Source organism: Pelodiscus sinensis, chromosome 3 (assembly GCF_049634645.1).
Source record: "Pelodiscus sinensis isolate JC-2024 chromosome 3, ASM4963464v1, whole genome shotgun sequence".
Lineage (NCBI taxonomy): Eukaryota > Metazoa > Chordata > Testudines > Trionychidae > Pelodiscus > Pelodiscus sinensis.
The window spans coordinates 195,923,658-195,936,853 of NC_134713.1; the positions used below are offsets into that span (position 1 = coordinate 195,923,658).

The 13,196-nt window shown below is 40.9% G+C and overlaps 1 protein-coding gene across 1 annotated transcript in view; it reads left to right on the forward strand.

Annotated features, from left to right (window-relative positions):
• The window catches only part of XRN2 (5'-3' exoribonuclease 2), a 96,414-nt gene extending 85,257 nt beyond the window's left edge, over window positions 1-11,157 (forward strand). The window contains exons 29-30 of the mRNA XM_075925794.1: window positions 3,213-3,357; window positions 10,578-11,157. Coding sequence (XP_075781909.1) covers window positions 3,213-3,357; window positions 10,578-10,637 — 205 coding nt within the window. The 3' untranslated portion in view covers window positions 10,638-11,157. The remainder of the gene's footprint in view (window positions 1-3,212; window positions 3,358-10,577) is intronic.
• The last annotated feature ends 2,039 nt before the right edge of the window (window positions 11,158-13,196 follow it).

Genomic DNA, 13,196 nt, shown 5'->3' on the forward strand with positions numbered 1-13,196 from the left:
TGTATTAGGGTTTCATTACACAATCATACAATACTGGGTAATATATCATGTTTTGTCCTAAGTCAAATACAGCACAAAGGGCATTGCCCTTGTGTCTATTACTTTGTATTGCTGCTTGTATATTAAGAGGCCAAGTTAAGACAGACTAGATCCTATAGTAATAAATATGCACAATAGCACAGAATTTTTTCCGGTGGGAACTGTATCTTTTAATTTCCTGATTTGTCAGATTAAAATGTCAACTGTAATCTTGCATCAATACCGTTTCATCACCTAAATAAAGTACATTAACCTAGTGAATGATGGACAGAATCGAAATCTGGAGGTTGAAATCTTTTTGTTTGTGGGTTTTTGTTTGGAGGGATTTTGTTTGTTTTTGTGTGTAGGGGTTTTTGTTTTTTTGCTTTTAACACTGTGGTACTTGCAAAGCATTTTGAAAATGGTTTAGCTAAAATCTTCTATTTTTAAATAGCCCTGTTCTATTTTTACAGTAGCTTGGAAGCAATAGAAATGTCTAACAAGCTTTTAAATCTATGATGCACTCCTAGTATGTTGTCAGTCCAACTTAGTAAACATTCCTAATATGCAGACTTGCAAAATTACACTGTCTAATACAAAACATAGTATGTAACTTTTTGCCCTGTAAACATTAACTGTCAAATGAATTGCCAAAATCCTCTTCGAATAGTTGTTGCTGTGATTGTATATTGTCTTATCAAAAAGCAACATACTGACTATTTAATCACTGCTTGGGATGGTTTTTGGGGAATTAAATACTCATATTAGTAGTATGTACTTCCTGTCTGAATAATTTAACTTGTTGTGTGAGACCAACTTGAGTTACGAAAACACACATTCGTTTTAACCGCAGTCTCTTGGCATTTGTATAGAATTTAAACATACTGATTTAAATGGAATCTGTTTTTAAAATGGTCCTGAGAGACCTTACAGAAGCTGTTGCCTACACAGACTTTTGTGGTGAAGTGATTTTATAAAGGAAATTATTGACAAACTTACAGAAACCAAATAATAATGAAAGATCTGGCTGATCCTACTTAACGTTCATAGCGTTTTGATGGAATGTTCTCGTGTCACCACTACGAGGTAACTGACAAAATACAGAGGCATATTATGAATCCAGTGGTTTGCCTTAGGGTGACAATGATATTTCCTTGAAATGTAAAATAAAAACATTACCAAATATGTAGTTAAGCAAAAGGAATGTCTCCGCACTAGTTGTAGGACATCTTGAGTGCTTAATCTAACCTGCCATGGATTTAAAATTATTACAGTATTGGTCTGACTAGTAAATGCTTCAATAATGTTTTATGAATATAGAGGCTGGTGCTTGAGATCAAAATAGGCAAAAGGAGTGTAATTCAGCTTTCATTAAGGTTTTGCTTCTGTGCAACATTTAATTCTGTTTCAGTAAATTCCTTTGTGTATATTGCTTGTAAGCGGAAACTATGCGTCTGTCAAGAAAGATTCATGCTTTATACTAGGAATCTTGTTCTTTTATCTCTGTGGACAGTGGTTCTCCTTGCCTAGGTTTCATCATCATAACTGTTCTTAAAATCTGGCCAGACAAAGTAATCACAGTGCCGTTTTCATTTACCGTTTTTTGTTTTGGGTGCTCAGAAATAGCTTGCACTCGCTTAATATAGACTTTCCGTTTGGATCAGTGACTTTCCTATTACAGCACATGAAAACATTCCCCGCCCCCACCAATTCTTCCTTCATAAGCCTACCACTCATCTTTCGACTGTTGTATAGGCAGCTATGTGTAATATGCTTGTACAAACTTCAAGAAGGAGAATTGATCACCTTATTAAAACCCTGAGTGCTTGCTTGAATAGACTGGGTCAAATTCAGCCCCAGTGTCACTTCGTTGACTTTGGTAGAGTTTGGTCAGGGATGACTTTCATATCTAACCAAATGAATCCAGCCCCAGATTTTTCAAAGACCAGGAAAGTAATACTGTAGTTATTTTCTTTACAATCCATTCTAAGATCAAATGATTTCCCTACATACCAGTTGTCCAACATTTTGATATTTTATGCTAGTTTCTTTCCTCCTGTGCTCAGAAACCGTAATAGAATATCAATGTATACCTGTTGAACGGTAATCAAAACAAATTTAAATTTACTGGGTTTGTATATGAATTCTATTGAATATATCTGATTAATTCTCTTCCCCCTCAACACACTGTGTGTTCTGTGCAGAAAATGTGGATTTTGAATTCTCTAACGCTGGAGAGAGCGTATCCAAAGCCGTATATGGCTTTATCATTTTTATGAATATTTGTAATAAAACAATCATTTGATGTACCAGTTTTATATCTGTAAGTTTAGCCTAGGTACTTGAAGGCAATTAAAACATTTCTTGCTGCTAGTAATCTAGGATGACAAACTGGGTTAAAATAGATGTTGAATGTGTGTTCCCATATAACTGTATACCAAATGTCAGTCAGTCCATGCCAATTAGTGCTTATGTTGCTAGGTCACCATGGTCAATTGAAAACTGCATCAATAGAACTTGAAAAGGTTTCTTCCCGATCAGACCTTCTGACATATTGAGCAGAATAATGGATGGGAAAAAGCAGCCAAGGCCCCTACCCTAGATTCAAAATACTCGGCAGTAAGAATTCATTTGCAACCTGCAATTAACAAGAAAGAATGGACTCCCAGAAAGAGTCTGGACATTTAGAAAATAAAGCTTCATTCTCCTGTGTTGCACATATTTACTCATTGGATAGTGTGTTACGTTTAGCTAACTCGGAGATGTTTTGTTTCAAATCTGCATTGGCAGTCACTGCAAACAGACCGGCAAACCTGTCTCTAAAATACGGGATAAACAAAAATCCCTATAGGGAGTCCAAAAAATCCCTGACTGCAAAATCAAAATTGCATTCTTTCAAGAGCATGTGGTTTTTTTGCCATAGTATTTTTGAGAGTGGAGAAGTGTGTCAAAATGGTCCGATTGTTAAAATTGTGCAGGGCTTGTTGCTTACCTAGTGTGGGCCAGATCAGAGGGGCTCCAGCATTTGTAGCTCCCGGAGATTGTAATGTGACCACGCAATTAACACAATAGATCTGTGCCTAGGCAAATCAACCCATGTATTATACATGTCCATAAAGGGTTGGGGTTTGTAATATGAAGTTTATATATATAAAATTAATAACATGCTGTAATATACATGTGCTTTACCACAGAAATTCTGGGGCTGCCCCCCTTCTGTCTTGGAACCGCATGCTGCAATCCCAGGGTGCGGCATTCCAGCAAAATCGGTACCAAGGCCTAGGTGGACCAATGAATTACCCACACAGACCTGATGATCGAATGGATAGGGGAAGACAGGTAATAAAACACTTTGTGATTGTACATTGTTTTCTTCTGGATAACTTTTGCAGTATCTTTGGTATGGAAAATGATAAAATCCTTACCGCAAATGAAAAATCTACGGTTTTGTTTTAAAGTTTAACGTGGCTCTCTTTTTAAAGGGTTGTTTTTAACACATCCTCAGAGATGAATTGAAGGACATATCAAACCACCAAATTTAAATTAGATTTTTTTTCCTTTTTGTTAAAGCATACTGATTTGACTTAACCACATAGTTTCCAGTCTGTTAGACACTTAATAGCCAAAGGGGTTGGGGGTGGGGGTGGGGGTCTTAGCTAGCTAGTCTTGGAATGATTAGATTTCATTGTTAAATTTTAGTAACTTGATTTCGCTGTTCACACAAAAACAGATGAATAAAATATTTCCATCTGTGATGATCAAAACCTATGGAAAGGCAAAGAAAAAATGCATCTGGAAAACTTTTTGGAGTTCGAATTTAAGGATAATTACTTTGTATATTTTTGACATGTGATGACCACTTATATCAAGTTATAAAACTTTTTGGAGCAATTCTTGAATATAAAATCTGTTGCTAAATTTTCAGAGCACCCATAACTCCCTTTAATGGTGAAAATTTAAATTGAAAAAAAAATGGAGAAAAGGCTTACAAAATAGTTATCCATTGAAATGATTAAAAAAAATTGAGTTCCACTAAATCCTCTTACTTATGCACACACTAAATTTACTTACTTAGATTTAAGTAAGCAAACATTAAAGAGTGCATAGTCAAGCATGAAGTGGACTTGCCATCTTTCTAAAAGGACAATATGAGTTTAATAAAGAGCCAAAACAACATCTCACACTCTCTCCCCCTCTCCCCCCCCCCCCCCCCCCCCCCACACACATACTCTCTCTCTCTCTATCTCTCTCTCATATTCTCTTCCATTTTTCTCCAATAAATGGATGACATGTTAGGGTGCACAATTGTACTAGAAACTTTAAGATAGGGATGTAAGTGACTTATCGGATAGTCGAGACACTAGCAACTAGTCGCTTCCTCCCTCCCCCTTTCTGCCTCTCTCAAAAAGAGGCAGCAAAGGAGGGTAGGGGGGAAAGAGAGCGTTGTGGGTGGGTGAAGCCAGCTTAAAAGCCGGTTCCCTCCAGCTCCGTGGGAGGAGGCAGAGGCGCACCTACGGCATTCCACCTTTGAAATGTACAGGAGTCCCTACTGGGGCTCTTGTACATTTCAAAGGGGAAGCGCCGCATGAGGCCAGCGGGGGACTCAGTCCCCTGCTGAAGGTCTTGTACATTTCAAAGGCGGAATGCCATGTGGCTCTTGCCGCATTTCAAAGCGGAAGCGCCCTTATCGAATAGTCGGTGGAAATGCCATCGACTGTTCGATTAGTTGATTACTCTAATTTTAACACCCCTACCTTAAGTACAGCAACTGGGTGGTGTAGCACAGTAGGAAAATGCACTGGCGCTGTCCTGATTAAATTTTAGGTCACTTCTGGAATATGAGGCAGATGCTGTTTTTTTGGAAGCCAGAGTTTGTGGTGGTCCACTGGCAAGCAAGGCTACCAAGTAGCAGCTGGAGAAGTAGGAAGAGGAAATTCTCTTCCTCTTACCTGCTGCGTAACCGTGTTGTTTTCCAGAACTGATGTGGAAGCAAAGGTGTGAGCCATTAGTGAGGATGGAAGTATACCTCTGCCTTATTTCTAAGGGTCCTGGCCCAGCTAACTCCCAAGAAGGGGAAGAAGTCTTCCCTTTTTAGTGTTTTCAGCTGCCCTCCAGGAGCTAAAAATGCCATGTGGGGCATCCCCCTCTTCCAATGTATGCTTTCCTCCTTACTTTTATTAATTTTCAGAATAGTTTCTCATACCCCTCCCCTCTTGGTCCTACTTCCCCAGCTGTAGGAGGATGTTGTAACAGAAGGTTAATTTCTGGCCTGTACCACACATGAGAGATTATTACCCAATCCTCGTTTCTGTTTTATAAATGTAAAACCTATTTAATTGGGAACCGAATTGTAATGAATCAATTGTGTGGAATCTGCCTGGCTTCACTTTTGCTCTGGTGTAACGGCAATGAAGTCCACGTTATGCCAGTGTAAAACTGGAGTAATATAGGGATGAGCCAGTAGCCGGATCTGCTTTTCAGGGATAATTGCTTGGATACCGACTTACATTTCAGTGTCTAATGGTAAAACGATGCATTTAATTCTGAAAATTCCATTCTGTTAGCCTACACACCTATTCAGTATGCAGTATTGCTACAGCCGTGTTAATCCTGGGATATTAGCGAGGCACGGTGAGCGAGATAATATCTTTTATTGGATCAAGTTATGTGCGCTCACCACTAATGCTAAATATCTGTGTTCGATCCTGTCTTTAGCTGTGGCTCTTTAACAGCACGTCTACACAACAACGTTATTTCGGAATAACATCAGTTATTCCGAAATAACATGGTGCGCGTCTACACAGCAAACCCGATGTTTTGCAATACGTTCGAAATAACGGGCTTCTTACTCCAACTTCTGTGAACCTCGTTGTCTGAGGCGTAAGGGAAGTCGGGAAGAGTGCCCTGTTTCGAAATAAGTGCTGCATAGACAGCACCGAGAGTCGAAATAAGCTATTTCGACTTCAGCTACGCAATTCGCGCAGCCTATTCCGAGGTTAGCCCTGCAGTGTTGCGACTTGCCCTTTGTGCCTTTCCGGACCTGGAGACCTAGGTCACTCAAAAGTTTTTCTTTCTGACCAACAGAAGTTGGTCCAGGAAAAGATATTATCTCATCCGCCTTGTCTCCCTGAGAAGCCTAGTTAGAGCACTATACCATTGTCACTTGGTGCTTGCCAAGGTGAATTTCCTGCTATGGCGCTTTCCTCCACTTCATGTTTCCTTGTCTGTTACGGTAGATCACTTTACTGGAAAGCTCTATGAAAGAATGGATAGCTTGTCCTGTGGCTGTAGTAAAGCAACACCCCAGCATCATATACATTTGTGGGAGCCTCTAGTAATGGTATGGCAAAGGGTGCAGTAGTGACTGGACCCGTAGGCCCCTTTTGAATTGCTGCCAAAGCGCCTCTCCATAGCTCCAAGGGCGGGGTGGGGCCGCAGCAGTCCAGGTGGCACTGAGATCTGATTGCCCTCAATCCCACCCATTCCATCCAAGGCCCCTCCCCTTTCAGGGGTGCAGCCCCTCCAGGGCCTGCGGTGGCTGTTGGCCTCGCTGTTTAAATGGCTTGTTTAAATAGCCCCCCTTCAAGAAGATGTAACTTCTTAGTAGGTATTTCAAATGTGACATCAACCAAAATGCATGGCTGCGAGGAAGCTGCTTGGACTATGCAGACACTAGGGAAATTTGCGATTTGTTCCTCACTGTGGCTCAGGCTCACTCACCTGGATCAGCGTTCGTAGTGATAGGAGCCCCAGGGGAGGCGGCTGCCGGCTGCCAATACCACTTCCAGTCTCATGTCTCCCAGATTTGCAGGACTTCATGAAGCTGAAACATCTGTAGCCAGCAGGTGATCTGCCGTAGTGCTCCTGACCCTTAATGCTAGTTCAGCTGAACCTGTGATAGCAACCGAAGGCTCCTTCTCTGAACTTCTGGAAAAGTTTTCAAGATCAGTCTGGCAATGTCTTTAGCTCAAGCTGCTTCTCTGGTTTGGAGGATGGTAGGGAAGAGGTTGGTTTATTGCGTATAGGCCTGTAGGCAAAGTTTACAATGCTCACGTATGGCTGGGAGACTCGGCTGTAGGCAAGCTTTAAACCCTTATTTGGCCTCTAGAGGAAATCCGATTGAATGGGTTCTAATCGGGCGCACTGTCTGGGCTGACCTAGCTCTTAAAATGGTGTGATTCTGTCTACACTGATTGGTTAAACAAGACCAGAACCTTCTTGATCTGCACCACATAGTGGCTGAATTTTCCTAAGAGGTGTATATTGGCTAGGGATGTTAAAAAGCAGGTAATTAGGTAGCCGTGTAACCTCTGCAAATTTCAGCAGCTACACTGTTATGTGCACCTGCAGCTAGCTCCCCAGGAACTAGTGCATGCTGGGAGCCGGCTTTTATCCTGTTTCATCCCGAGTATTGACAGGGTCCGTTCTGGAAATCTAGAATGGAATGATTTCAAATGCATCTTAATCAAGAAGTTAGAAACCAAAAAATAAATGTATAACTGCACATTTACATATAAATAAATTAAATTAAAATGAATGAGGCCACTTTGCTCCACGATCCTAGAATAACTGGATACATTTCCGCTACCGGAGTTAGCACTGGAATCCTTCATTTAAAATTTAAATGCTATTTAAAATTGCAATCGCAATGCAAACGGGTTAACATCCCACGGAGGAGAGGCGAGATGGTGATCTCAGAAAAACATTGGGACTGTAGACTCAGAGAGCCCTGTATCAAATCACAAAGAAAATGTAGACGCTCAAAACAGGATGTGTTATGAAAACCTATGATGCCGCCTCATAGACTGTTAACATTTCTATAAGCCAGTACATTATTAAATCTTCCCTTGTCCCCTCACGGTTCTAGCAAATTGCAGCGTAGATGATGTACTGAATTTCTAGTATTAATATATTTTCCAAGATACACGTCTGGTGTCAGAAATGCAGGACTCCTCTTCTGCTTGATCCTGCAGTGAAGTTAAATCTAGACAGGAACAGTGTTCTTGTTTGTATTCAAATATGTGTTGATAGTGGGGCAAGGCAGAAAACTTCTGGCCAAGTAAGCTTTGCTTGCTTTTTTTAGATGTGTCCTCGTGTGAACTCCCCTTCTGAGCAACCCCTTTTTGAGACAGTACTGTGTCTCTAATTTTAGTAATTAAGCCCTCCTTTGTTTTTTAAATGAGGTTTTTGTTCACCTCATGATCTTGGGGTGAGTAAATATTGATGTTACATTAAAAGCCACCCTAGGGTTTTAGGAGTGCAAATCAACGTTTGAAATTGATGTTTATATATGTCCTGAAAAGGCTTAAAATGAAAGTGGGCCCACTTTTGATAGTGGCATAAATAATTATCAATTCCCTTTGCGCCTAAATTCCTAGCTACAGCATGGCCCACGGGAGTTAATAAACATGCACTGTGGCGTGCTTACAAAGTTAATGCAACTGTCTTTGATGTGGGTCACTGTTGTAGCCAATTTTGATTGATCTGTCTTACAGGCACACCAGAAACGTAACCAGTAAAATTCATGGTGTTGCTGACATGTCTAACTTTTAGTATTGACCCTATAATAAAGGAATTGAGTGATAAAAATAGTTCTTTCTTGTGCAGCTCTGTCAGTGTCTTAACGGCACGATTAGATCCATGCATCTGATGAAGTGGTTTTGACCCACGAAATCTGATGCCCAAATAAATCCGTTAAGTCCTTAAGGGGCCGCATTGTTTTTGCAGGTACGACTAATGCGGCTACCTCACTAAGACTTGTGTGATTATATACAGTGTTTTGGCCACACACACTCACAAACTGCCTTGGTGTGAACCATTTTATGCTACTGAGAGACTTGTAAAGGAATGCACTCACCATTGATTTTTCTTTACATTGATTGACTATATTAAAAAACACAGATTCCTGTTGGAGCATGTTTCAAAACCAGTTTGTTGTGAATCTTTTTTTAAATGAAGAGAGGGTGGGAGTCTCTTTAGAAGAGGCTTTGGGGCTGTTAGAGAGTAACACCGTCAATTTTGCTTGGGCCACACCTTCCTCTTTCTCCTTTTGCACTTGTTTGCCTGCTGCCCTTGGCATTCAGTTTAGCTGCTTCTCTTATTCCTCATCGTCTTCTGGAAAAAGCTGGGAAAGGGACTGTCACCATCCTGGCCCCCAGTTCTCCCGAGAAAGCAAAAGACAATACACCTAGTGTGTCCTATCACCTCAGTAACGTGACACTAAAGAGTAGTTTTCCTTTGGCCTCTTACAGTAAAGTTTAGGATTATTGGTAACAATGGGTAGGTACCAAATTTTCAATTTGGAGAGAGATTCAAGTTGACTGTCTCTTTTATAAGTTCTCCTCAGATAAGCTTAACACCAGGAAGCTGACGTATTGAGTGTGGAAATGAAGTGAGATACAAATATATAACTAGAAATCACTGTACTTGAAGTCCTCTGTACTACTGTCAGTACTCAGCCCGTTGACAGGCATTGATAGTCTGTCACCTAGCATTTAAAATGCTATTTAAAACTGAACAAGAAGGCTGCACCACAGGAACACGCCGACAAGAAGTCTCATGTATCCTCTGTGGCTGCGTCTAGACTGGCAAGTTTTTCCACAAAAACAGCTGCTTTTGCGGAAAAACTTGCCAGCTATCTACACTGGCCGCTTGAATTTCCGCAAGAGCACTGACTTCCTACTGTCTGAAATCAGGGCTTCTTGCGGAAATACTATGCTGCTCCCGTTCGGGCAAAAGTCCTTTTGCGCAAAAGGGCCAGTGTAGACAGCTCAGATTTGTTTTGTGCAAAAAAGCCCCGATCGCGAAAATGGCTTGGGGCTTTTTTGCGCAAAAGCGCGTCTAGATTGGCACGGACGCTTTACTGCAAAAAGTGCTTTTGTGGAAAAGCATCCGTGCCAATCCAGACGCTCTTTTCTGCAAATGCTTTTAGCGGAAAACTTTTCCGTTAAAAGCATTTGCGGAAAATCAGGCCCGTCTAGACATAGCCTGTCTGTTTTGCTTTGGCGGAAGATCACCTGTCTGCAACTAAAGTACAGACTTCTACTTTTATTCGATGAAATTTAAATGAAGACAAACCATTGTATGAGATAACCATAATGGGTCCGATAAGATGAATCATAACTCAGGAAGAAGCAGCATCCATGTCAAAGTATACTTTTAGCGTGCACAGTGAAGGTGGCCTATTTTCCAGTTACTCCGCATGAACTGTGTGCGCGCATTCATTTTGCACCTGTTCAGTTCCACTAATATCTGCAGCTCTGATCACCTTCTGTGCTGCCTTTCTTGCTTCCTCTCTCAGGATTATTAAATCTTTTCCCAACCCACATGGAAGTGTGAGGTTGGGGCAGCTACCGACTCTCGCTCCTTGTGGAGAAGCTAAACTGTCGTGTATCCAAGAGAGCTTTTGGAAACACTCTTATGAGACGTGTAGCTCTTTCTTCAGTGATCTTTGTGTAAAAGTTGCATTGTTTCCCATTTGCGTAGCCTCGCTTCAGACTCTAACTTGTTTACTGTGCCGGTAATCCAGAAAATAAACCCTGGCTTTTGTTTGTTTACAGGGATATGCTGGGAGGCCCTACCCTTTACCTCCTCCGGCAGGAAGATACAACTGGAATTAGTCTTCTGACATCGTCCATCATCAAACCCTGTTTTTACAATAGCTGAAGAAATGAGGCATCTTTAAGAAACTTGCTCGTAGTTTTTAACTACAATATGTGTTTTAACTGTGTATATTTCTTACTGATAACGGATGGGGGAAGGGTTTTTATGTTGCTTTGAAACAGTGTGCTGGAGAAGACATACAAAGCACTTACAATGTGCTTGAGAGAGACATTTTGTGAAGTAGGAGTACTGCTCTGCCTTTATTACTAGTTAAGCATCAATTGCGTATGCCTGTCATTTGCAAATCAAAACACCCTTTAGCTCACAACTTAAGAGCCCAAAAATAGATACTGATTTTTAAAGAATGTCTAGAAATAGGGTTTTATTGGCTGTTCAGATAGGCACAGCAGGCAGTCTAAGAAACACAATGTTTAAAGACACGCTTTTGTCTGTATTCTTTTTAAGAACACTTCATTGATGTATTTGTCTCGAGTTTGATTTCTGGACTTCTAAGTAAAAATGTTTCAACTTTTACAACTTTTGTCTGGTGTGTTCTTGCTCTTTGATGCCTTTTACTTTGTAAAGTATGACAATAACCAATATTTTACAGAAAATCACGGTTTCAAATAAACCATTAGCTGGCTGGTACACAGATTTATATCTTTAGTAATTTTACAGGATTTTGCATTCAGTGTTTTGAATATTGAAATATTCGCTCTTTACTTGACTGCCCTATGAAGCGGTATTTAAAAATGTGCACTTGTATTAAGTAGTTTATAACTCTTTCCTCTGGAATAATTTTGTAGGTTTCTTTAAATGCATATGCACACTTTTATCTTTTTAGCATTTATTAACTACTCGGAAAATCCTCCTATATAAAATCTATATTTTAAAATGTTCATTTGCCCATAAAAAATAAACATTTCTCTGCTCATAACATACACCAAGCATCAGATTATTTTAAAATGGATGCAATACCTTTATTTAAGTATTCCATTTAATTTTTGTCTTTAATAAGCACATGAAGGCATAACTGTAATATTTTTCTATGTAAGTATTTAACTGTTGCACAAGGCTACAAGAAATAGTCTCTCTTGGACCATCATATATAGGCAGTTTTGCTGTGTCCTCCATCAAGGGCACAGATGTTAATACTCAAAAACAAGGAAAAAGACCAGACCAACATAACCTTGAGAGAGAGAAATTATGACCCTAAATTTATTTGCAATTGATTGAGAATGAAGCTTCAGCAGAATACTTCCTGGTGATTCAGAGAGTACTCAGACCATTAAAAACTGATGTATCCCCTAAGATTGCAGTGGCCTGCCGTATATTAAAATATTGTGTGGGTATAAAAATTTATCCAACAGAACAAGTGGCAATGAAACGCAATGTTCATACATCCACGCATTCTCAAAGCACAGGCGCTTTTAATTTCATATTGAAAGAAAATTGGGGTTTTTTTTGTTTGTTTATCCTTTTCAAATGTGACTGACAACTAAAATCAAATGCTATTTTGCACCTTTCCCAACTAGTGTTAAATGGCAGGAATTTCTGGCGTTGAAAGGAAAAAATTGCAATTGTGTGCATGCTGGCTATTCCTATGTTTGTTCTATGCCTTACAGCGTCTCTCTGGCTCCTTCAGAAAAGCACCAATTTTTCCTGCAAAGCATAAATTATTCAAATATATCATTTGATGGTGTAATTGTATAGGTGTGACTTTCAGCGGGTCATTTTTTGGCTTGGCGCAATGGCATGTACACCTCGAGTGTATGGGATGTTCTTGAATAAGGATTTCAGGAGCGGGATGGGACTCAGATGTATCCGTTTCATTTAGGGAAGAATAACTCCGTTGCAGGAATCGCTGGGTGAAATTTCATATCTTGGCCGTGTCCGTGCAGGGGGGCCTAGAGTCGGAAAAATTCAGAGGGGCAGCCATGTGAGTCTGTACTAGAAAAAATTTAAAAAACAACAGAGCCCTACAGCACCGTAGAGACTTAACAAAACACGTCAATGGTGTCGTGAACTGCCGTGGGCACAACCCACGTCTTCATCTGAATTGTCACTTTTGCTTGGCCGTCTGCCAATCGAAGAGTCTGTTTAAAGGAAATCGTGTAACACCTTGGTGCCGCAAACTTGGGTTAAGGAAGGTTGTAGGGAAGCTCCTGGTTTTAGCACCATTCCAGGCTGGGTCCTGAGGGAATGTTTAGAGCCGGTGTGAACACGTTTACACACACGACCCCCGAAGCTGCCATCATTAAAACTGCCCCTTTTTTCCTCCTGTTGGTTTGGTTTGCCTGGTTTATAACTTTCTGTGCTCAACCTCGGGACAGGGCTGTGTTGGGAGGCGGAAGGGGGAGGCCTGAAGGGAGCTGGCTGCAGCCCTAAGCAGGCGGTGGCGAGAAGAGGTTAAGGGGACTCAGACAGGAGAGGGCAGCTGGGGTCAAGGGCTGAGAGGGGGCTTTGGAGAAACAAAGGGCGGTTTGGTGCCCCGCACTTGAAGGATCCCTGGGAACGCTTCAGGGGGGCAGCCAGCTGGGGCAGGGCCCGCTTACTCCCTAGGGCTCCGGGCTGCT